The following is a 25474-nucleotide window of genomic DNA, read 5'->3' as shown; positions in this document are numbered from 1 at the left end:
CAAAAGTTTTAAATTTTGATGAAATTCAGTTTATCTATTTTTTCTTTTGTTACTTATGCTTTGGTGTCATATCTAAGAAGGCTTCGCCCAAACCAAGGTCACAAAGATTTACTCATACAATTTCTTCTAAGAGTTTTATAGTTTCAGCTCTTACACTTCGGCCTACGATCCATTTTGAGTTAATTTTTGTATATGGCTTGAGGAAGGGGTCCAACTTCATTGTTTTGCATATGGCTATCCAGTTGTCCCAGCACCATTTGTTGAAGAGACTATTCTTTCCCCACTGAATTGTCTTGGCACCCTTGTCTATCAACATGGTTTTATTTCTGGACTCTCAATTCTACTCACTGATCTATAAGCCTATACTTATGTCAGTGCCACACTACTTGATTACTATACCCATATGGGTTCTAAAATGGACCTTCCAAGGGCCTCCCCCATTTCATACTTCCCCTAATATGGGAGATCCAGCTCCTTTTCAACCTCTCTCATTCACTCCATTGCAAACACCACAGGGATTTACCCCATATCCTCTTACTGCTGGCCCACAAAGCAAACAGTCCTCACAGATGAGATAACGAGCCCATTTTCAAGGACTTCTCAACTCATGAAAAGCTCAAGTATTCATATATGCCAAAAGATGGATGTGCAGGCTCCTTCAACACTGAGATATGGATTTAGGAGTCTCATCTTAGAGAAGTTTCTCCAAGTTATGGGGGTAGTGGAAATAGTCTGGGCAAAGTGGGTAAAGAGAGAAAGCCATGGATAAAACCCCAGGTGGTGGATGAAAAGCCAATAAAAGAGTCTGAGAAGTAGTGATCAAACAGGAAGGAGAAAAATTAGAAAAGCATGGCATTATGAAAACCAAAAGAAAAAAAAGCATTTTTCAGGAGGCTGCAATCAGGAGACATATGCTCAAGAAACCTTACGTAAACTCCATAGTTGAGCTTCTGCTTGGACTGTGTTGCCATAGGAATGCCAGCCCAGATGAGCAAGCAGGAAAGGGGGTACAGTTTCTCTAGTTGGAGCCAGCAATGGTTTGGATTTAAGGTTTCTGTCATCAAAACTAGATGTTTCCTCTCCTGTGATCCTGTTTGCCTAGGATACTATCCTATCCCTATCATTGGTGAACTCTATTCTCTCATGCAGTTTTGAATAGAGTCACTGTACACCAAAGTGTTTCTGGTCCCTTTCTCTTTTGCCAACCTGTTCAGTTATAATGTAAACTGCATGTGATACAAATACAATTGAAAGAGAAAATATTTTTTTCTGTTTTAAAAGCTCTCAAGAGGGTAGGGACAGAAACCAACAGGTAAGATAATATTGATGGGTATGGAAATTTATAAGGCAGGTTAGTAGTGGGAAGGAAGGGATTGAGAGCACGAGAGGTCATCAGAATACTGAGTATCTGGAGGAGGATGGGATGGGGGTTAGGACTCAGAAAGGCAGAGACAAACTCTGGTGGCCCTACACTTTTGCTACACGTGCCTATTCTAGATCATTTTATCGCCAGAACCAAAATGATCTTCTCAAAGTCAACCTGACAGTCTTATACACTTGGTGGCATTACCCACTAAACTCTGAAATGACCCACCTGGTTCCCTGCCATTACCTCCTAATTAAATCCATCTGCAGAACCAACGTTGCTGAATGGGGTACAATCAATCCTATTGTTAGAAGGTATTTTAGGGGGAGGGCTAATTCTTAAATTTTGATGTATTCTTGAAACTCTTCTTGAGTTTGAAATTATAACTTTGACTTAGATTCACCAACTGTTTATATTTTGCCCCATTTGCATCCTTATTCTCTCTCTTTCCCCTCCCTCCTCCTCTCTATGTGTGAACACAGACCTTTTTTTTTTTCTGAACTATTTGAAAGTTGCAGACATCATACTCCTTTCTCTTCTAAAAATACTTTGCTAAGAACAAGGACATTCTCATAAATACCCACTATTCAATTGTCAAAATAAGGACATTTATCATTGATACAATATTAACCACAGAAGATTTTCAAATGTCAGGATTGCTCCATTAACAACATTTATACCTATTTTTCCTTTCTTCAGGATGCAGTCCAGGATCACATGCTGTATCTAGCTGTCATAGTTTTTTAGTCTCTTTTAAACTAGAAGAGCTCTTTGGCCTTTTTTGTCTTTCTTGACCTTGTCATTTTTGAAGAACATAGGTCAACTATTTTGTGGAATGTCCTTCGTGTCTGTGAGTTTCCTGTGGTTAGATTCAGACTATTTCGTGTTGACCCTTGAACAACGAGGAGGGTTAGGGGTGCCAGCTCTCTGCACAGTGGAAAATCTGAGTATAATTTTCACACGACCCTCTCTGTCAGCAGTTCCTCTGCACCCCCGGATTCAACCAACAGCGGATCATGTAGTACTGTAGTGTTTACTACTGGGAAAAAAATCCATGTATAAGTGGACCCCAGCAGTTCAAGTCCATGTTGTTCAAGGGTCAGCTGTATTTTTTCAGGAATACCACAGAAGTGATGGTGTGTCCTTCTCAGTGACCATATCAGAAACATACGATGTTGGTTGGTTCCAGTATTGGTGATGTTAACTTGGACTACTTGGTTAAGGTGGTGTCCACCAGGTTTCTCAGCTATAAAGTTACTGTCTTTCTCTTTATAATGAAAAAGTAATTTGTGTGAAGATACTTTGAAACTGTACATATAATGTTCCTCATCAAACTTTCACCTACTAGTTTTGGCATCCCTTGATGATTTTCTAACTCCAGCATTGTTCTACATTTATAAGTTGGCATTCTACTGTATGGAAGAGCATTCCCTTCTCCCCCATTTATTTTTTAATTCATTACTTTATTTCGCCATGGACTCACAGATTTTTATTTTATTCAAATGTTATGATCTATTATCATGGTTTATTTTGATGCTTAAATTATACCATATTTGGCCAGTGGAACCCCTACAAGCTGAGTCCAGCATCGTTTAGACATGTCCCCCTCATTCTTCTTTCAAGGAATTTTAAGAATTCCAGTTTAGTCATTTAGTTGACTCAACTGGCCTCTGGTTTGCTCTGACCACATGGCTAAGTCTAAGAAACAAAACACAAATGAGATCTAACTAGCAGTAGGGCTTTTCTCACAATCTGCACATTGCATTTATTTTTAAAGCATTTAAGATTGCATTATATACTTTGCATTATTTTATGCTACTAGCTTATAGTCACATTAAAAATCCAGCTCTCTTTCAGTATAAATTAACAGTAAAGCCTTCTTAGTCATCATGGCGATTGAAATTCTGCTCCAAACAAACTTAAATGCTAGACAAAATACAATCCAAAACATTTAAGAATATAGATCAGGGTATAAGAGCATGAAAGAGAAATCTCCGGGTACTAGAACAAAGAAGGAATAAAAACAAAGAAGGAATGAACAAGGGCACAGTGGTTCACAGGGGAATCAGATACGGCACCTGAATATGGCCCTTAACCACTGTGGCTGAGGTCTTAATGCCAAAGAAAAGGAAAGGAGATGATGCTTCTACAGTGGGGAGCTGGCCGGGACCATGAAGGAGGCTCTCTCTGAGACGAAGACTAGAAAAACCCACTCACTGCTCTAAAACGGAACAAGGAAGTACAGTATCTGCCAATCGTGGGTAGATAAGGTCACCGATGAGAAATTAGACACCAAAACTGTGCCCATGCAGATATACGGGGAGTCCAAATTCACACTACCTGTGAGGTACAGAAACTTCAGGCTAAGAAATTTAACACAGAAACCTGTCTAGAACTGATAAAACCCACAGGACCTAACAAAGGACATTTCTACAACCTTGGACACACGAGACTCTATGCAAACAGCTCTCACTAAATGTGAATTCAGTCAAAACTTGCAAACCATAATGAGGGAGAGTCAGTGGACTGACAAATGGGACTACACCTAGAACTAACAGAATCATCTCAAAGATACTTAAACAAATATATTTAAACATGCAAAGAATTTTTTTTTAAAGAGAGACTACAAGGCAAGAACAGGCTGAGACATTTAAAAAATTACAGTCATTGAAACAAACTGATATTATGTCAGCTTTCTCTCATCTTGTGCCACTAGTAACTTCATTCAGTAAACATCTACTATGTACTAATCACATACTGGGAACTGGAAACACAATGATAAAGATACAGCTGCATTCCTCAAGAAACTTACATTCCATTCTTTTAACTTTAAGGGAGGAAAACACATTGATTTCCAGATAAACTGTTATACTTTTTCTCTTTGTCATACAGGAAATTTTATAAATAAATGTTTATCATGTCTTTAAATTGAGCAGGAAAGGGGCATTAATACAAATCACCCTCATCTCTTTCCTTCTCTAAGCTTGCAGTATTTGCTGTTTTGCTTTGGTGGGTTGTTTGGGAGTTAGGAGCTTTGCTGCGGTGCTGGGGTTTAAAAAGTGGAAGGGCTGAAGGAGCACAGATGGAAGACTAATTGCTGTATGCCGGTGAGGTGAAATACCAGTAAACAGCTTAGTCACAGCTCCGCCTCAGCTTAGCCCAGCTTCCCTTTCCTTACCACCACGAAGGCAAGTCCACAATTAAATATAATCAAGTTTTTTATTACAGAGTACTCTTACAAAATCAATCACTTGTATGAGGTCATTTGTTGTTAGACGGAACAACAAAGCATCAATTCAGGCAGGCCAGCAGCTGGCACAAAAAAACACCTTTGTTCATGCTTTTAGTGTATCCTTGTAGTGAGATGGTCTCTTTACCTGTGTTACCAATCACTGCTAATGGTACTACACAGCAAAAGAGCGATGCTTTCCGTTCATTGGATCCTGGCCTCAGAAGAAAAGAAAAATATCTTTGTAGAACAGAAAACAGAACTAGGATGATTTTTTTTGTTTAGGGTACATAAAACCAAGACTAAAGGCTTATGTGATTTTTAAAAAATCTCTTTAACCATTTTTAAAGTTTTATAAATTCAAGTGGTTTACTTTCGACAGTTCATGAACTATTTTTAGTTAATTTGAAATAAAGATATGGCGAACTCTAGGTATTTCACCATACCTGTTTTCCTCTGTACTTGAATTGTCTTTTTTTCCAAATCAAATTGAGACATTTTAGTAGCTGTTCTGGTGGCTCTTAAGTAGTTGAGCTACTCACTGATATCAGTTGTAAAAAATTTCATAGCAGCCAGGAAATCTGGCCAAATATTTATTTGACAAAAACTCAATGTTGAAATGAAGCACACTAGTTGTTTCACTTGTTTCAAAAATTCGACTCTTACTGGCTTTCCCAAATTATTGTCCAAAGTTGAAAAGATCTTATGAAGTTTAAGTAGAAATTTCTCACTTAAAAGGAAATATGGTAACACAAAAACCTAGAGCAACAATGGTATACATTCAAAACTGCAAAGTAACCTTAAAAGGCTATATATTGTATAATTCCAACTATACGATGTTCTGGAAAAGGCAAAACTAAGGAGACAGTAAGTTTAGTGTTTGCCAGGGGTTTGGTGGAGGAGGAATGAATAAAGGCAGAGCACAGTGGATTTTAGGGCAGTGAAACTACTCTGTATAAAGGTGGATTTGTCATTATACATTTGTTCAAACCCACAGAATGTACAAGGCCAAGAGTGAATCCTAATGTAAACTGTGGCCTTTGGGCGATAATAATGTGTCAATGTAGGCTCATCAATTGTAACAAACATACCACTCTGGTGCAGGATTTTGATAGTGGAGGGGGCTGTGCATATGCGAAGAGCAGAGCTTATGGGAAATAACTACCTTTTTGCTCAATTTTGCTGTGAATCTAAGACTGCTCGAAAAATAAGGTCTGTTTTAAAAAAAACAAAACTGCAAAGGAAAGAACTAATAAGTAAGGCAAACATGACATCATGGCTTTTACTATGAATGTCCTGGCTTCCTTTAAGTTCATACCACAAACTAGAAAGTCATTTTCTGTCCTGTATATTTGCGCAATCAGAACCACATATGAACTGATTTGTGCAAATACTGCCAACTTTTCCATTTTGAAGTAGTACCTGAAGTCAAACAATGGAAGTAATTAAGTCCTTCAGCCAGAATCAGCTTATTCAAAAAGCCTCATTCTATCTTTACTCTCATTCCATAAGAATAAATTCAAATTATCCTAATTCTATTAAAATAAAGATTTATTTTTAAAGAGGCTTATTTAAAATTTAAATCCAAATAAAAGCCTTAAAAATAAACTTCTCTATTTTGAATTAGCAGAAGATATCGAAACTCCGTTCAAGTAGATGATGATTCTTCTCCATATGCTTATAAAAGCCAATTGTTTAATACTAAATCTCCACTCAGTAAGGATAGGCTGGGCTCCGCTGTAGTTTAAAAAACAAAAAACCAAAAAACACACCAAAATCTTAGTAGCTTAACATAATAAAAGTCTATTTTTTGATCATGCAAAGTCCACTGACGGTCCAACTGACCTCCATGTGGTCACTCAGAAATCAAGACTACTTTGATCTTGTGGTTTCACCATTTCAAGTGAGGCATCCTCTACAACGCCATGGCAAAGGTTTGTCACTGGCCTGGTCTGGGAGTGACACATACTACTTCTACTCACATTTAACTGGTCAGAACTAGCCCTTGCTCACCCACATGGGGGCTGGAAAGTGTAATTTTCTTTATGCCAGGAACTAAAGGAGTACAGATATTGGTAACTGCTAATAATGTCACCAAAATTCTTATATCTGCATGAAATCAAGCCTGAATGTAGAATGCTAACTCTTAACTCATTAAGATTACAAATGAAAGCCATATCCAATGATCTAACAATTCTGGTATAGATTTTGGAGAATCTAGTGAGAAGAACAAATGGTTAGCATGCTAATCAAACTGGTTATTCCAAATATCCCAACTTCAGTAAGGCTGACAAGTGGCAGATGAGTGATAATAGTATATCTTTAATTCTTAAAAGGCCAGACAGGTATTGTGTAAATTAAAATGAAAACCATGTACTTTAGATACCAGGGTAAGCAAGCTATCATTAAAGTGTGAGAGGTTACAATTTGCATTCGTGACTCACATCAGCAGAGGTGGGAGCAGTAGAGAGGTAAGCTGATGCAGTTAATTCTATTAGAAAAGGGCTTCAGATTTTCTCTAACAACTCATAAAGACTGGCTGAGCCCCCCCAGTGCTGTGTGTGCTATAAAGGAGACAACTTTAGATTGGAAAAAGATTAATAGAATGCATAGCTGACCTCTTCACCCACAAATAAAAGTAATTTAAGAAAAGAGAAAGCAAAACTATCTGTGAGTCAAAGCTATGAAAACATGAATTTCTCACCTTCTCACTTTTCTTACTCCCCACAAAGGTAATAAGTTGACTTCCTGAATAAGGTTAAAACTGACCATTTAGGTGTGGACAAATGCTTATCAAGTATGATTTTAATTTCAGTATGACTGATCTTGAGCTCTACTGCTGATAACTAACCAGCTCTACTGGTGATTTCAACCTGTGTAGTTCTTATGATTATTTCTAGCTCCAAATAGCAAGACCACATTTGCCACAATAGCAAATGAAATGTGCCAGGTGCACATTCAATTATAATATGATTCTTTTATCTAAAAAAAAAAAAAAAGGCAAAATAAGAATATGCAGCAAGAATATAATTTAACAGAGTTTTGAGAACATTCATTCCCCAAATAAAATACAGGAATGGATGAGGTGAAGTAATGTATAATACAACAAAACTTTTGCTAAATTCAAGGGTTACCTGAAAGATTAAAGAAAAACAAACAAACATATAAAAAGATAGGACATTTCATTTTTAATCAGTCAATAAAAGAAAAGAGTTCTGGACAACGTCAAATTCCACACACCATAATGCTATAGTTACACATTAAATATAATTACTATCTATACAGATGCAAAAATATAAAGTTCTATTTCATACAATAAAACCTTTTATAGAAACCATTTTAAAATTAAGCAGAACTTCTCAACATTAACATGTGAGGCATAAGTCTTTCTAAGGTTCCTTTAAAGGTTTTAAAGCAAAAATGCTAAAACTAAACACAATGTCCTTCTGTCAGTTCCCAAATTAAATCTACTTAAAACAAAAATTGATAGCTCAGTCATATACTACTTAAATAATATTGTTCAGCCAACTCTAGAATCCTCCATTTTTTCAAGTATGGAAACAGAACTCAAATATTCCATAATACAGTACTAAACAGATGGAATATTTAGGAAAGACTATGTTGTCATATGGCACAATATTGTTTCATTTCTTCAATACGTTTTGAAATAAATATCAGGTTTTTGTTTTACGTTTCTTCTAAAAGGCCAAAATTTTAATGTACATTAATCTTGACTGTGGTAAGACGTAAGAATGTAAAATATAACATCAACATTTTATCACAAAAGTAAAGCTGGTAACAAACTATAAAAGGAGCCAGTACTCTACTCAGATATACCCAGGGATTAAAGCTCATCGTGATAGAAATATTCATCATGAAGCTGTCTGCCATAATCTGTGGCTTCGCTGGTAAGAAACAAGTCCTGGTTCTCCAGAATCTCTGCTTCAGAGAGCTTTCTGTCACTATTCAAATCCATTTCATCAATTAGATGAAGAGCCTTTAAAATAAAACAAAACAAAAAGGTGTCAAGTGTAATAAGCATTTTCAGCAAGATGTTCACATTTTAATGTGATTTGATTTGTCAAAACCATTCAGGTATGCCAAGTACTCATTATTGTCTAAGTATCTAAAAATATTAACCATTGTGATCAGGTCTGTCTACAGCGTCTCTCATTACCTCCTTCCTTAATTTCTGCTGGGTTCTGCCTCCTCCCAACTCAAATCCAATTCAGGATATCTCAAAGTAAACCAAAATTAATATAACTCATTTTGAGCCCCTGTAGGTAAATACAAATTTTTATTATTCTATTGTGCTATCAGATTAATACATGATACAATCTTAACTTCTTTGTCTCCTTGAAAATCTAAAACAATCTAAAACAGATCATAGATTTAAATCAAGAAATAGCAATGCATTAGTCCTAAATAAATAACTCCACTACTTCTTTCTTTGGCTTAAGATTTTGAATTTCCTTTACTATCAGTAGCACCAATTTGGGGATGAGAGAGTAATTCTGTAACACTTACCTCTTCTTGTGCAATGCCCTGATTATTGGGTACTACCCAAGACAACAGCTCTTGGGGATCAAGCCTGCCGTCAGCATCTTTGTCATAATCATTCAGGAATCTATCTTTCTCAACGAGTATCCACTCTGGATCTTCATTTGCTGCTTAATATATATAAAAAAAAAAACCCCAAGAACATAAACATGCATACGCAAGAATATCACATGTATCCAATAAGAAGTTTGGTATACCCCTAGAATAAAGGAAATGAATTTAAAGCTTACCAAATAAAGGAGGCTCAAAGAAACAGAGGTACTTAACTGAAATGTCCTGAAATAAGTATCAACTCTATAGTAATTTTCAAAAGTGATACTCAGAGTTTAAAAATTGTTGCTTATTATCACAAACTAGTAATTTTGTTAACTGCTGCTACTTGTTCGGATACAGTTTTCCCAAGTTTAAGCTAGGTAATGTTTTTTTTGTTTGTTTGTTTTTTTAATTATTTTATTTATTTATTTATTTTTGGCTGTGTTGGGTCTTCGTTTCTGTGCTAGGGCTTTCTCTAGTTGCGGCAAGCGGGGGCCACTCTTCATCGCGGTGCGCGGGCCTCTCACTATCGCGGCCTCTCCTGTTGCAGAGCACAGGCTCCAGACGCGCAGGCTCAGTAGTTGTGGCTCACGGGCCTAGTTGCTCCGCGGCATGTGGGATCTTCCCAGGCCAGGGCTCGAACCCGTGTCCCCTGCATTGGCAGGCGGACTCTCAACCACTGCGCCACCAGGGAAGCCCGGTAATGTTTTTACGTACATCATGTGACTAAAGCTTCCTGCGTGCTCTTACAAAGCAATGCCATGTGTAATTTTAAAGTGACATTCACAATAAGTGATGCTTTTAAGCAACAATTCTGAAAAGACAGCTGCTTTCAGAAAAAGCTGCATTTAAAAACTCCTCAAATTTCAAACACTCAGTAAGCCACCTTCCAGTCTTACTCCAGTATTTATAGGATTCTATATTTTCTTCTCTTTCAAGATCTACATGCAAGGGTACAAAAGTCTGTTTAAAAATATCAACCTTTACTTCCTCACCCATTTGGATTGATGATTACATTTTATTTGTTTGAAAAGGAAGAAAAATGCTTGGATCTAGACGTGGAAATAAAAGTGAGTAGAAACAGCATTCTCAGATAAGCTTTAAGTCCCTTTGTTTCCCTTGTATTTTATTGAACTTGGCAGAACAAGGAGGAATCAAGCCCAGTTCTTCTTCCATTTTCCTCTGTCAAACAAAACTCTCAATGAGCAAGACTGTCTTTCAATTTCTTTCTTCTTTTCCCACCCCCGCTTCCACACATCCCCAAGCTACTTACTTGGGTCCCGCCTGTAGTCACCGAGAAATTCTTCCAAACTAACAAATCCATCACCATTTTTGTCATGTTCTTCTAAAGCCTCTTGAATGACAAATTCCTATTGCATGTCCGTTAACACACACACACAAAAAAATTAGTCACAAAAGTTTCAATCCCACCACCATCTGAATCAATGCTACTACAGAACTTATTTAGGAATAATTATTTTGGTTGTCCATACTTGCAAGACAATCTTTCTAAACATTGGAATTTAGAAGCAGGAATAACACCCCAAATATTAAGTAGCTTAAAATTCAACATCCTTAAGTTTCTATTATTGAGCACTCCACTTCACCCTCCTGAACAACCTCGGCACTAAACTCACACTCCTATTTTCTGCACATTACCCTCCTTCTGAAGAATGACATATCTTACTACCTTTGTGTTCTTTAATTCCACTTTCTCTCAAATCTATTAACAACCCCAAAAGAACCCTTGTCTTAGATGTCTTTGAATAGAGCTGCTGTTCTACCCCCAGACCTGAAATGGGGCAGTCCCCTATAAAACCTCAACCTCCCTGCTTCCTCTTCTACCAATCTACCCTATCCACACCAGACTGCCCCCAAATCTGTTCCTCACACTTACCAAGGCTTCTTACCAACCACTCCCCTCTGATCCAAAGATCACACCCTTTCTCGTTATACTTGACCCAAGATGACCTGTTTAATGGCCAGCTGCTTCAGTACTTCTCTTATTACATTCCTATATCCCCTTGTACCCTCTTCTTATTATGCCAATCCCTATCTAGTACATCAGACTCACTTCACTTTCTCCTTTATTCCAGAATCAGAGAAAGATATAAAAATAGAAACTAGTCCTTGTAAATTAATTTCTTGCCATTTTGGTGGGCTCTCACTGCAGCTTGGAAGTCTATCTCTGCCTCACTTTCCCTAACATACACTCTACAGCTGTTTTTTGAAACCTCCATTTTCCTTGGGCCTCACCCTAACTCTCTCCAATACACTCTTGACAAAGACCCTCCTGTTTTTCTAAACATGGTACAGGTCTTCTGAAATGCTTCCTTGTTTCCCAGCATCGCATCCTCACCTTTAATTACCTCTATATATGCCTCTGATCTCAGCAGTTAAAGCTCTCTCCCCCTCTTCTCTAGGGTGAAGCCCTCAACTGTCTTCCTAGATCCCATACTACCCCCTTTCCTGAGTGCTTTCTTTAATTCTTAACTCCAGCCTCTCCCAAGGCTCCAATCTCTTCTCCACCAGCTCCTTCTTCTATGCCTTTAAAAACATTCAAGTCCCCAATGACTTTGCTGCACTCTTTAGCCACCATCCTGGTTTTTCTTTTCCTCTAATAGGTTATACCTACTATTCTCGTTTCCTCATTACCTGCTGCCACCCAAATACCTTTCAATCTAGATTCTAGCATCACAACTATAATGAAATATATTCTCAAAAGTCTACCATTCTAGTCAAACCCAGGGGCTTTATCTACATCTGTATGAAATAACACTTAAATACAAGTTGTTGGCGTTTTTTAAAATCAAATATTACAGATTTTATGTATAGAAACCAGGGGCTCTTAACCTGGATATCCAAAGATTGGTTTTAGAGAGAGGATCTGAGAATCTCTTGAAATTATAATCCAATACTTCACGTGTATGAGCATGGACATACATAGGATTTTTCTGGGACACAGTACATAGTTTGCATCATATTTTTTAAAGGAGTCTATGACCCAGTAAAAGAATCACTGATCAAAATGATTATTCCTCCATTCAAGTAATCCTCTTGGGAAACAATAGATTTATTTCAATAATGTTGCCTTGGTTAAAATAATTTTTGGAACTACGTGAATGAAAATATCTTTAAATTCCAAATTTTAATCCAAAGTAGAATCACTTAGTTGATCTTGTACTCCTGCCTTTTCCTATATCAAATATACCCTTAAAGGGAAAAAGGGATACACAAAAACAATGAAGATAAATAGGAATTAATGAAGCTGCTCTGAATGAGACACCACTTTATGGTCACACACCTTATATGCTGCCATCAAGGCCAACTCAGCACAAAGAACATACTTCCCCATACTGACACACCCCATTCTGCAATGGGCTTTCATTGTTAGGCAAGCTCCAAACCTCACAGTCATCTCTGACTCTTGCCCCCCTCCCTTCCCGTGTTTAGTCAGTCAACATTCCTGTCTATGCTTTCTTCAAAATGTTGGTCAAGTCTAATTCATTCCACTGCCACCTTGTATTCCAGGGCCATAACATATAATGCCTAAATTATTTCATTGCTTTCACTGGTCATTTCCCTCCTCAGTCTTCAACTGTTCCTTATTCCGAGGTAATCAAGATCCAACATCCTCTGCCTACCATGCTAGGGCTCAATTTTTGGCCCTAATTGGCCCTAATTGGCCCTAATTAAACAAATTGTGCCAATGTTCTTAAACTAGGTCATGTATTTTGTGCCAAGTGAGAAATCAGATGCCTCACAGTGGCAAGAGAAGTGGTACTAATGGTGGTGTCTTGCCACTGAGCTATAGAGAAAAACGTATCTGCAGCCTTGTTATCAAGGTAGCAGCATCTGACCATGACCCATTAAACAAAAAGCTACATCTTCCCTCCCTGAAATATCCGGGGAACTAAGCCACATGGCTGGAGGCTGATGCCAGGCAACAGACCTCAATATAAATGTTTGGCCTTTTTTTTTAAAGCCATGTCTTATATTAATCTTTACCCTCCAATACGATAGTTTCTGCTCTCAAGAAGCTTATCAAGTCATAGGAGGGACTTAATCAGTGTTAAATTAAACCTAGAGTCCAACAAAATTTTGAAGAGCTGGTACTTCTTTTAAGCACTAAAGGGATGAGAGGACTCATTATGCCTGAAGTTGCAAAAACATCATTAGTCATTAGCTGTACCGCCCACCCTACCCCCACACACCCTATGAAAAGGGATCCAAATGTGATACATTCTCCCAGACCAAAAGTTTTCACAAGTGATGCTGTAAACTAAACAGGAAGTTCTAGTGTTACTAATACTGAAAAACCAGAGGAAAGTCGGGAAACTACAAAAGGACAAGGAAGGCACTGAAGATAATGTGGTTACGAAACAGAAACTAGACAGGGAAAGACTGATGCTCATATATGTTACAGAGATTAAAGAACACTCATCCCTTACCTTCTTCCTCCCAATAAGCACACCCCACCCCACCCCACCAGAAAACCTCCTTCTTCCCACTCCTTATCTTAAGCAGGGAAAACTTTAGATCTTCCTGTCTCCCAAAATTCTGTTTGCCATACAATTCATTTTAATTACTTTGTAAAAGCAAGTTTTAAAGTTTTGGTCATTCAATAGTCATCTTGAAATGTTTCTTCCTTACCGCCATGTAATCAACTTCTTCAGGATGCTCAAAAGCAATAAATTCTTCAAGATTCAAACCAGGACCTGAATCCTGGTTAGCTTTTTCAAATCTCTTCTTGTCCTTTAAATGAAGCTTTGAAAATTAAATATTGAACATGTTTAAAGGTCTCATCCATACCATAACATCATTAAAAATACTTTGAAAAATACAACTATGTGAAATCTAAAGTACATTTACACCCATTATCATATTTTATCTTCACATCATCCCTTTGAAGGTAAGTTGGGCAAATAACAAACATTTATTAGAAGCAGTACAGAGACACAGGCTCTAGAGTCAGAGAAACTCAGATCTGAATTCCAGCAATGCCACTCACTAGCTTATTACTTAGGGCAAATTGCTTAACCTCTCCAGTCTCCTCACCTATACAATTGGGATAATCTGACACCAAAAGCAACAAAAGCAAAAATAAACAAGTGGGACTACATCAAACTAAAAGGCTCTGCACAGCAAAAGAAACCATCAATAAAATGAAAGCTACTGAATGGGAGAAAATATTTGCAAATCATATATATGATAAGGGGCTAATGTCCAAAATATATAAAGAACTTGTACAACTCAATAGAACAAAAACCAAACAGTCCAACTAAAAAAATGGGCAGATCTGAATAGACATTTTCCAAATACATACAGATGGCCAACAGGTAAATGAAAAGATGCTCAACATCATAAATCATCAGGGAAATGCAAATCAAAACCACAATGATATATCACCTGACACCTGGCTGTTACAAAAAAGACAAGAAATAACAGGTGTTGGTAAGGATATGGAGAAAAGAGAACTCTTGTGCACTGTTGGTGGGAATGTAAATTGATGCAGCTACTACGGAAAACAGTATGGAGATTCCTCAAAAAATTAAAAATAGAACTACCATCTGATCCAGGAATTCCACTTCTGGTTATTTATCCAAAGAAAATGAAAACACTAACTCAAAAAGATATACGAGCCTCTATGTTCACTGCAGCATTATTTACAATAGCCAACATATAGAAACAACCTATATCCACTGATGGATAAATGGATAAAGAAATTATATACAGTAAGTCCCCCATATACGAACCTTCAAGCTGCGAATTTTCAAAGATGCAAACGTGCATTCATATGTCCAATTATGTAAGTTAGTTTACGTGACGGGCATACATTGTCATGTGCGTGCATTCTCTACAAGTGGTTGTGCTTTTGTGTACTTTACTGTACAGTACTGTATAGAGTACAGTGGTACAGTATCTTTATTTCAAGCCCAGGATGTCCGGAAGCAAGCGTAAAAGCAGTGGTAATGTAGCTGGTACTGCTAAGAAGCACCAAGCGATAACAACAGAAACAAAAGTGAAAATAATTGAGAGTGGAACAAGGTGAAAAGATGGAATTGGAGGCCCAGAGAAAGGATGAAGAGAGACAAAAGGAAGAAGAAGTAACTAAAGAACTGAAGAGATTCACGACACAGGAAATGGCAAGGGGATTTTCTTTACTTGAGGAGGCACTGTTACTTTTCGAGGCACAGGACCCAAACGTAGAATGGTACACGAAGGTTGCAGTAGCCGTTCAGAATGCAATCCCGTGCTACCGTGTCATCGATGACAAGAAAGAAAGAGCTACTACCCAGATATCACTGGATCATTTTTTCAAGACGGTAGATAGAATTGAATCCAGCAAGGAACCAGAACCTGTGCCATCAGTGTCAGGCGTGAGTGACATTGCAGCTTGCCCTCCGTCTCCTATTGCTGATGATCCTTCAGCTCTACCATCTCCCACCTCCTCTCCCTCCTCCAGTAAGTAACACTTCTTGCCTGTTCACTCGATGCCAGCCCCTGTATGCCAGCTGTTGTACTGTACTACTGTACTTTTCAAGGCACTGTACTATAAGATTAAAAATGTTCTCTTTATTGTTTGTGTTTATGTATTCTTTGTGTGAAAAGTATTATAAACCTATTACAGTACAGTACTATATAGCCGATTGTGTTAGGTGGGTACCCAGGCTAACTTTGTTGAACTTAACGAACAAATCGGACTTACGAACGTGCTCTCTGAACGGAACTCATTCGAATGTAGGGGACTTATTATTCAGCCATAAAAAAGAATAAAATCTTGCCATTTGAGACAATATGGATGTACCTTGAGGGCATTATGCTAAGTGAAATAAGTCAGAGAAAGACAAATACTGTATGATCTATGTGGAATCTAAAAACAAACAAACAAAAAATTCCCCCAAAACCAAGCTCAAGATACAGAGAACAGACTGGTGGTTGCCAGGGGTGGGGAGGTGGCGAGGTGACAGAAATGGGTGAACCGGTTTTTTTTTTTTAGTTTAAATAAATTGAATTTATAATAAATAAGAAAAAAATCTCTGTTAAGCAATTGGGATGAGAATTCCTATCAAGCAATTAGAAACCTTAAGTATTAGGTATTAAATAAATGTTACATATTACTATTATTGATAGAAAAACTGAGATTAAAATGATTTATTGAAAAGGATGTCAGAAAAACAGCTAAAATATGTTGAACTTGGATCCTCCCTGTTCTTTCTACAGTACTACACACTATCTTCTTTAACAATCTCAATAATTTTTTTAATGTCCCCAAAGCAATAAATTTAGACTATGTATTAATTCTTGGTATGTCTATTTCTGTTTCTGGTCTTCAAAATGACTTTTCAAAAACATGTTAACAGGTTTCAAAAAATAGTCCTTTTATGAGAATACTTTTGACAAATGTACATAATATTTGGAAGTCTACTCTTTGTAGGTTCTTTACAGTGCTAATTCTGTATGTCCAGATAAAACACATCAAAAGCTGAAAAGGGCCTATCTTGAGGTCAAGGTTAAATAATCATACCCTTTTCTACTTTCTCACACTCATCTTCCTTTTTTTCCCCCAAGTACACTCTGATAGGAAATCAAGAAGTAGCAGCTATTAGGGACAAGGCTGCTTTTAATGAATTTCTCAAAGGTAATTCTGTGATTAAGAGCCTTGGAAGCCAATAGTGGCATATTGCTAATCCTGCATAAATTCTATTTTGAGAATTTCTGGGAATAACTTTCTATAAACTTATGTGTATTAAACTGCACATTTTTGAAAAAGTACAATTTCAAATATTTTAGAAGCTTTCAATTTATGTGATTCACTGTTGAAAAGAAATACTCTTTTCGGTTTTTTGGAATACTAGAGGTTAGGTAGCAGTCATTTACTGAAACACTAGTTCTTTTACGTTGATTGATTTACAGTGGAGAGGCTCATTTCTTTCCCCAAAGAATTTGTCTTTTAAACATCCAGATTCCACTAGCCAGTTATATCCACCCAATCATGACAGGGGGAAAAAACTGTTTCCAAATAGCTGTTTTAACTTAATGTTTCATAATTTTAAATAATTAGACCAAATAATTTACATGTTATGTTCAGGTTTAACATGGGGAAAAGTAGAAAAATAAGAACTCGAGGTACTTTGTTGAGTCAATCAAGTTCTTTTTGAATAAATCACTATTCAAAATACTAAGTGCTTAGATTTCCTTATGAAAGAACCCTTCAATTCAGAGCAAAAAGGTCCATGTTTCAGCAGAGGGAGCAGAATTTGGCCAAATTTGCCTATGGAAAGAAAGGATCTCTTTCAACAGCTAAGATTTCTTTAAAAAAAAAAAAAAAGGTAGTTTTCTGGTTTACATTTCTCAGTTTTAAAAATAAAATGAAATAACGTGCTTTTTAAAAGTTTTACTCATTTGAGGAACACAATTTAAGAGAGACTCATATTAAAGAAGCCAATACGTTGCAAGACTTTTTTCAAAGTGGCAAATTTCTAAAAGAGAACAACAAAAGACTATCAGTTTCATAAAACCTCAACACTTTTTTCTTCTGTATAAAAACCTTGTGTTCTAGTGGAGAGTAGGAAGTACTATACACAGTAGTAAAAAGATAGAAACTACCATACTCGTTTATTTTATATTGTAACAGAAACTTGTGAAGAACAAAACTGCCATCTTTTGGTAGACTAAAAATTTTACATGAGGAAATATATAACTTGTGACACCAGAAAAAACGTCTAGGTCTTATTCTGATTAGCCACATGCAAGATAATATCTTACATAAATAAATATTGCTTATACATGCACATTCAGCGGCTGGCTTTAGAAGTTAGAGCAATTGAGCTTCTGCCAGGTTGGTCCTCAAACTTTAATTATCCTGCTTAAAAGTGCTGACTATACTTGTTCATCAGATCATAAAGAAATGCTTTTTCAGACATTTCACAGCCTGAGAGGGTCATTATTCCAGGCTATCTCTATTCTCTATATGAAAACATCAAAAATAAGATAAAATTCAGGTATCAAATTGATTTTTGTTTTTTATTAGGCTTCCATATAGAAACATTTTATTTTATTTAGATATCCAATTACTTTGTATGATTATTTTATGGTATAATGTTTAGTCTGTTACTTCGATTAAGACCGATTCATTCTTCATCCTTGATTTTTTATTTTGAATAATAATGCAGCTGTGTCTGGGTTCATCTTTACAACCCACATCCACTTTTAGTGGGTTATATCTATATATATCAAATTCTAATAAAGTATTATAAATAGAACTTCATGTAGAGACATATTCCTGTGTTGTCAAAGAATAACCATTAGGACTCCCATTGAGAAGTGTTCATTTTAGGGATCCATAAATTCCTTTAGGCTATTAAGGTTCATCTAATTCATTCTTTAAAAGTAGAGTCTTATAATCAACATGTACTGAGTACCTGGGTGGGGAACATAGCATTAGAACCAGACATCTTTTAAAAGAAAAACTGTTCATAAATACTTTATATTAACAAGTCATGTACCTTTTCAAAGTGAAGATTTTCTTCTCAACATCATCATGTATTATTTCATCCCACACCCCCAACCCACAAAAGAATACAGATTTAAAAAACTACACACGTTTCTTATTTTTGATGGGATGCTAATTGAATCTTTTGAGTGAAAAAAAAAAAAAGGACAGAATCTAATTCTAGTAACATTTTAAAATACTGTATTTAACTTCTGTATTATTCTCTGGCAGGGAAGTCATAATATCATACCATGGTTTGGTTTTAGAAAAGTCTTGGAATGCAAATGATGCTTTTAAGATGAGTTAATTCCTATAGTAAAGGAGAATAACTAGTAGACAAATCCCAGATCTCATTACTATCATTTGTTTTCTTTTTAGCACTAAGTAGTGAAAAGACTGATTTACACTCTTTTCAGTCTGCTGTAAGATGAAGACCCAAATAAGGAGAAAAAAAGGAGCAAAGACATTTTTCCCCTATATATTAAATCCTAACTAATCTAAAGCTGATATAGTTAACAAATGCTTAAACAACTTTCAAAAGCTGATTGTATATAAATATTAAAGATAAACATGTGAATCATACATGCTTTCTTCAACAGTATTCGTTCAAATCAACATAGAAGAGTTTACCAGTCCAACTGCTACTATCAATATTTATTACTGTTTCTCCATACTATTATCATTCCCATTTTTAGATATGAGGAAACTGAGGCATAAGGAGGTCTGACTTAACCTAAAGCTGCACCACTGTTAAGTGGTATGCCTGAATGTGAAGCCAAGCAGACTGGCTCCAAAGCTGGAGCTCTTAACCTCCACACCAGTGGTATATGCATAGCATATGCATAATCATTAGCAGAGAAACAACCAATTTTGAGTTAGTGATGGCCTACAGAGTTCAAGTGGCCAATATGAAATAAAATAAATAGCATATACACTGATAAAATATGGCCATGGTAAAAACTAAAAGGTAGATACTAATAATGGGATAGGTAAGTTAAGGAATAGAGGAGCCTCAAATGTTTTCCAAGCATCCTTGATTAATATTTTGGGACACAACGCTTGCAACAAGGTGTTCGGTTTTATTTTTTCCACGTACAAAAAACTCTTTTAAAAAAAGTCTTGGGGCTTCCCTGGTGGCGCAGTGTTTGGGAGTCCGCCTGCCGATGCAGGGGACGCGGGTTCGAGCTCCGGTCTGGGAGGATCCCACATGCCGCGGAGCGACTGGGCCCGTGCGCCACAACTACTGAACCTGCACTATAGAGCCCGCGAGCCACAACTACTGAGCCCGCATGCTACGGCTACTGAAGCCTGCGCGTCTGGAGCCTGTGCTCCGCAACAAGAGAAGCCGCCCTAGTGAGAGGCCCGCGCACCGCAACAAAGGGTGGCCCCTGCTAGCCGCAACTAGAGAAAGCCCGTGTGCAGCGACAAAAGACCCAATGCAGCCAAAAATAAATAAATTAAATTAAAAAAAAAAAGTCTTTAAAATTACCTCTGAAATACAAAAGTATTTGAAATAGTAATTTCTCAAGCTTATAGTAATTTGTCTTAAAAAGTTCCTACTAATTACTAAGTAAAAAGTCTTTAAAAGTTCCTACTGATTCCTAAATATTGCCTTCCTCAACTCTGCTTAAGAAATGTATTTCAACAAATTAAACCATGAGACACAACAGAACTCATAGTGATACTGAATCTTCAAAAATAAGTTATTTTAAATGGTGCAGCCACTATAGAAGACAGTATTGCAGTTCCTCAGAAAATTAAAAATAGAATTACCATATGATCTAGCAATTCCACTTCTGGATATATACCCAAAAGAATTAAAGGCAGGGTCACGAAGACATATTTGTACACCCACGTTCATAGCAACATTACTCACAATAGCCAAAAAGCTGAAGCAACTCAACTGTCCATTGATTGATGAATGGATAAACAAAATGTGATATATACATATAATGGAATATTATTGTCTTTAAAAGGAAATTCCGACACATACTACAACATGGATGAACCTTGAGAACGTTAAGTTAAATAAGCTAGTCACACATACAAAAAAATGTTAGGATTCCACTTATATGAGGTACCCTGAATAGTTGAATTCAGAGACAGAAAGTCGAGTGGTGGTTGCCAGGGGGCTGGGGCAAGTGGAAACGAGGAGTTGTTTAATGTGTTTAGGGTTTCAGTTCTGCAAGATGACAAGAATTCTGCAGATTGGTTGCCTAACAATGTGAATGTACTAAACAATATTGAACTGCACACTTAAAAATAGTTAAAATGTAAATTTTATGTTATATGTACCTTACCACAATTTTAAAAAATTTTAGAGTTATTTTATATAAAACTATGTGCTTAAAAATGGGAATAGGCCTCTATAGTCTTCTTAATAAATATGATAATAAAACCAATTGTTCAATAACAACAAAAAATAAAATATTGAGACACATATTCAAAATACACTAAAAAAGCAAGCCTGGAAATGAGGACAAATGATGCAGCTGAGAAATACAGATGCAAGGATAACTGAAGTAGTCCAGAATAAGAGTCCTAAATCTGGCTAGAAAGGAAACCATCAAAATGACCACTGAAATGAAACAGGTGATAGAGAACAAGGCAATCAATCTATGACCTCAGGCCTCTTGTGCTCACTCATGCAGGAAGGTAAAGTGAACTGATATGATCAAAAGCTTGTGCACACATACTCACCAGCCGAAAAGACTCCTCTTCTGCATCATCCAGAGCAGCGTTCTCATCAAAGTCGATTACGCGATCATACATCTGAATATTGTATTCATCCCACGACACACTAGCATCACTGTTTTTATCATATTCAATGAACTGTTGTTTTGCTTCTTGCATAGCATAATGTTTAAAAGACATTTGAATCCATGAACTGAGTTCACCTATGAGAATTTCCCAGAACACAATGAATGTGATAGTAATTCTGATACTTAAAAGGAGTGAGGATTTCTAAACATTCTTTAAAAGCAAAGAAAACTTTAGTGTATATAAATAGTGAGTGAGAACTGGCCTAGTTGTATTCATAGAAATAGGAGTAGGAGGCAGGGAGAGCTGTTTGGAGTCTTAAGAATGTTATAATATGTGATCTACACAGAATGTAAGCTCTTTGAGTACAGAGAGTTTTGGTATGTTTTGTTCATTGAGGTACTCCAAATGCCTAGGAAGCACCTGGCTCAACAAGTATTTATTAAATAAACTACCAATTGGCCAAAATAGCACTTGACTTTTAAAACATATTATCCAAAAAATTGCAGATAACTTTTGCTAATTATCACAGATCTCTCAGGAAGCACAAATATTTGAATAACTACCCATTTATTTTAATATGTATTGGAAAAAACAGTGTTCTTCATTTATGAAAGTAATATAAAGTTTTCCTTTAAAATACATTCTACATTGAGTTGAATCAAGACTATATTAAGGGAATAATAGATAAGTAAATAGGGCCTAAATTGTGAAAAATGTACTCAAGTGACTGAAGTTTGAGAAATACTGTTACAGTACATTCCCTTTAACTATGTCATAAAGCATCTGGAGGAAATTTTAACAAAGTTATGGGTAGCAATTATGATTTATGCCCTTCTTGTAATAGCTATCTGTCTTAACTGGGTACCTGAAGACATAGGGGAAAAGCTTCTAAATTGCAAATGTCCACTTTCAGATAAACTTTTAAAAATCTATCAGAGATATTTACTATACTGCATTATAGAAAAAAGGGGGTGGGGGAAGAAAAACATGAATATTTGCAAGGAAGCAAGAGTACCCATTTGGTTTAAAGATAATACACCACTTGGTTTAAAGAGTGGTACTACTCTGTTGGTTTGGGGGGAGGTCAGGTGAATAGAAAAGTAAAGACACATTGTCCCTCCTGAAACTCTAAATCAGGGCAGAATAATTATGGCAACCATGTATTGAACAATTATTATATATCAGGTCCTCTATATACTTTGTCTCTAATCTTCAAAACAAGGCAATTATAATAATTGTTCTACAGTTCAGGAAATTGAGGTTCGGAATTGAGGACTCACAGCTAATGAGTAGCAGAGTCTAGGTTCAAACCCATGTTTGGCTTCAAAGTCCAAACTGAACTTAGCTGTCTCTCAAGAACCTGAGTCCAGTCCTGGCGCTTAAAGTGCAAATAAGCAAAACTCCCTGAAGAGTCCTCAAGTAGAATGATCATCATGTTTTAACAGAATACAGAACGAAACAGAGGTCAGAAACAGGGGTTCATACTTCAGCTCTGCCGTAAGGAATAAGTTTACCCTCTCTAGGTTTTGTTTTCTCATCTATAAAATGAAGATTTGGACTAAGTTCCTTTTAATTTTAACTTTTTAAAAAGCTTACTATTAAATATTTGAACACATGTAGGCCCTTACAGATAAATAGCACCAAGTCTTCCAAATCAACTTGTTTTATGTGCTCTCTAGTGTAACCAAAGATGTACCTATTCTTATTGGATAATTAGTCTAAAGGTTCTGTTCTTTAAGTACAAGGAACAAAACCTTAATATTCCTGAGGGCACCAATGTGAATACTTCATTGACAACACATCTTGAATTTACCAATCAGCTTATAATTCTCTCTCCAGCAACTTCATTCTTCAGATGCTGAGCAGCATTTAAATAAGAGTTATAAGAAAACAGCTCCTGAATTTTTGTTGAGGATCAACTTGGAAAGTTGATCGGGTGCATCACATGAATTAAGCAATGAGTTGAGGCAGATGCACAGCAATTTATTTGGAATATTCTTTTAAGAATCTGTGCATTTCATTTCTGGCTCTAGAATCTACCTAAGAGCACTCACTTTGTTTTTTTGTTTGTTTTTTAAGTGAAGGATATTAAAGACTGAATTAAGTCCAGGAGATACGGGTTCCAATCCTGGCTTTGCGACTCACTGGAGCAAGGCACTTACGCCTCTGGGCTTCAGTTTCTTCATCCTTACAAAAAGAGGTGGACATAATGATTCTAAGGCCTCTACCAGTTATAATAATTTGTGATAAACATAATTCACATGCAACAGGTCCTTTTCTACTTGCTTATAAAAAGAAGCAAGTTGTTAAGATTCTAATGAAGCATATATCAAAAGAGCAATAAACCACTTAATGCCTTAAGAAGGTTTTTAGCATGTTTCTCTAAAGTGAATCATGTTGATATTGATAAAAAGTCATGTGAGGAGCAGGGTGTTTGCTCTAGGTATGACTTGCACATACCATGTAGGGTCAGTGATGTTTATATATTACTGGAGAAAGCACTGAGTGTTAGTTGGTATCCTATGTCTAAAGATTTCCAGGTATAAAACCTACTCACCATGTCCTTTTTTCCCCTCTCACACAGTACCTGTAATTGGTTGGAACACTAGCAATCTACACTCAACAGACACCCTGCTTAAATGTTTGTATTTCTGTCTCCTACAAAGGGATGTCTCCATTGTTAGTTGTGTAGGACGTCCTTACTTTCGGTGAGAAAGCCATCTGAGTCCAAGTCAATTTTCTCTATGATTGACTTCAGTCTTTTGTGTTGCTCTTCGGGGGTGAGTTTAACATATTCATCGACTTCTTCCTTTGGGGGGTAAGCGATATACGGGGGGGGGGGGGTCAAGCATTACTATCAGGAGGGCAAAATGGTGGAGAAAAATAGAGCTACCCTTGCCGAGGGCTTCTGGGGTGACCCACACCTGCTCTCCAAGGCCCCTGCCCCCTACACACCCTCAGTGATCCTGCCCCTTGTAGGGAGGGTAGAAGGGATCCGGCTCCTGGGCCGCGCTATTTTCTCAGGCTTACAGCCCTCGGGGTCCACGGGAGAGTGAGCTGCGCCCCGCCCCGCCCCCACTGTCAGGCTGCCCCGGCCAGGCCTCGCCCGGCCGCCCCCTTTGTCCCGGGACAAAGCCCGCGGCAGCCGCGCTGCGAGGCCCGGCCCTCCCAGCCCCCGGCCTGGCCGCCTCACCTCGCCGCCCAGTAGCGCCTCGCGGTCGTAGTCGGCGCGGTGCTCGCCCCGTGGGTAGTGCAACTCCTCGGCCTCCCCGGCGCCGGCTGCCGCGGCGCACAGCAGGAGCAGCCCCAGCGTGGCGGGCCTCGAGCCCAGCCGCATCGCGCCGGCCAGCCGCGGACACACAGAGAGGTGAGGAGGGAGGCGGGAGGGGCCCAGGCCGGCGGCGGCGCTCAGCGGGCGGCGCGGCGTACGTGGGGAGGGTGGAACGGAACGCGGACAGGGCCGTGGCCTCCGTTCCTCGGGTGATCACTGGCTGGAGCCCGAGCGACAATTGCGGTGATGCAGCATGCCAGGCCGAGGCCTATATAGCCCCGGCGGAGGGGCGGGGCGCCAGGCCGCGCCGATGATTGGACCGCAGGGCTGGGGCCGGGTCGCGGGGATGTGGCGGACTGCTGCGGGCCCAGAGGCTACAGGAGGCTGGTGGTCGGGGCCGGGAGGGGAGACCCCCGGGGGAGCCTTTCCTTGCGCCACGACGCCCTCCAAAAGACACGCCCCCGCCCCACCCCCGCCCTGTCTCTTTCCGTCAGCCTCGTTCCTACCAGAAGCCCCCTGTCCACTCCGTGTGTCCGACCCGGTTTCCATCAATAAGAAAGGCTGGAGATTTGGGTGACAATAATACAGTACCTAGGAAAATCTTTGGTTTTCCCAGTCTTTAATGTATCACTACTTATTTATTTGACCAGAGAAGGACGAACGAACCCAAGTACTTAAGCCAGATGTTTGTATGTGATGCTCAATTTCTCGACTTACAAGTTCTGTGACCTTCGCCAAGTTACTTGGCCTTTGAAA

The 25474-nt window shown here is 38.0% G+C and overlaps 1 protein-coding gene across 2 annotated transcripts; it reads right to left on the bottom strand.

Annotated features, from left to right (window-relative positions):
* Positions 1 to 7758: 7758 nt before the first annotated feature.
* On the bottom strand, positions 7759 to 24987 carry RCN2 (reticulocalbin 2). Of its 2 annotated transcripts, none has more exons than XM_036842797.1 (7): positions 24641 to 24987; positions 24151 to 24256; positions 21385 to 21581; positions 13842 to 13955; positions 10462 to 10558; positions 9123 to 9265; positions 7759 to 8592 (listed from the first exon to the last, which is right to left on the bottom strand). In XM_036842797.1, the coding sequence occupies exons 1-7, from the start codon at positions 24782 to 24784 to the stop codon at positions 8440 to 8442; spliced, it is 954 nt and encodes a 317-aa protein (XP_036698692.1). In that variant the 5' UTR covers positions 24785 to 24987; the 3' UTR covers positions 7759 to 8439. The 2 variants fall into 2 exon arrangements, with proteins under 2 accessions (XP_036698692.1, XP_036698693.1); XM_036842798.1 differs by having other exon boundaries at positions 9123 to 9262; positions 24641 to 24973.
* Between the last annotated feature and the right edge of the window lie 487 nt (positions 24988 to 25474).

Source organism: Balaenoptera musculus, chromosome 2 (assembly GCF_009873245.2).
Source record: "Balaenoptera musculus isolate JJ_BM4_2016_0621 chromosome 2, mBalMus1.pri.v3, whole genome shotgun sequence".
NCBI classification, from domain to species: Eukaryota; Metazoa; Chordata; class Mammalia; order Artiodactyla; family Balaenopteridae; genus Balaenoptera; species Balaenoptera musculus.
This window is presented reverse-complemented; position numbering and strand designations above follow the sequence as displayed.

Excerpts from the sequence above, each read along its gene's own strand:
- RCN2 (XM_036842797.1), bottom strand. The coding sequence starts at position 24,784 with ATGCGGCTGGGCTCGAGGCCCGCCACGCTGGGGCTGCTCCTGCTGTGC. Across the intron at positions 21,582-24,150 it reads AGATGGCTTTCTCACCGAAA|GTGAACTCAGTTCATGGATT; the intron begins GTAAGGACGTCC and ends AAATTCTCATAG. Across the intron at positions 10,559-13,841 it reads AAGAAGTTGATTACATGGCG|GAATTTGTCATTCAAGAGGC; the intron begins GTAAGGAAGAAA and ends GACATGCAATAG.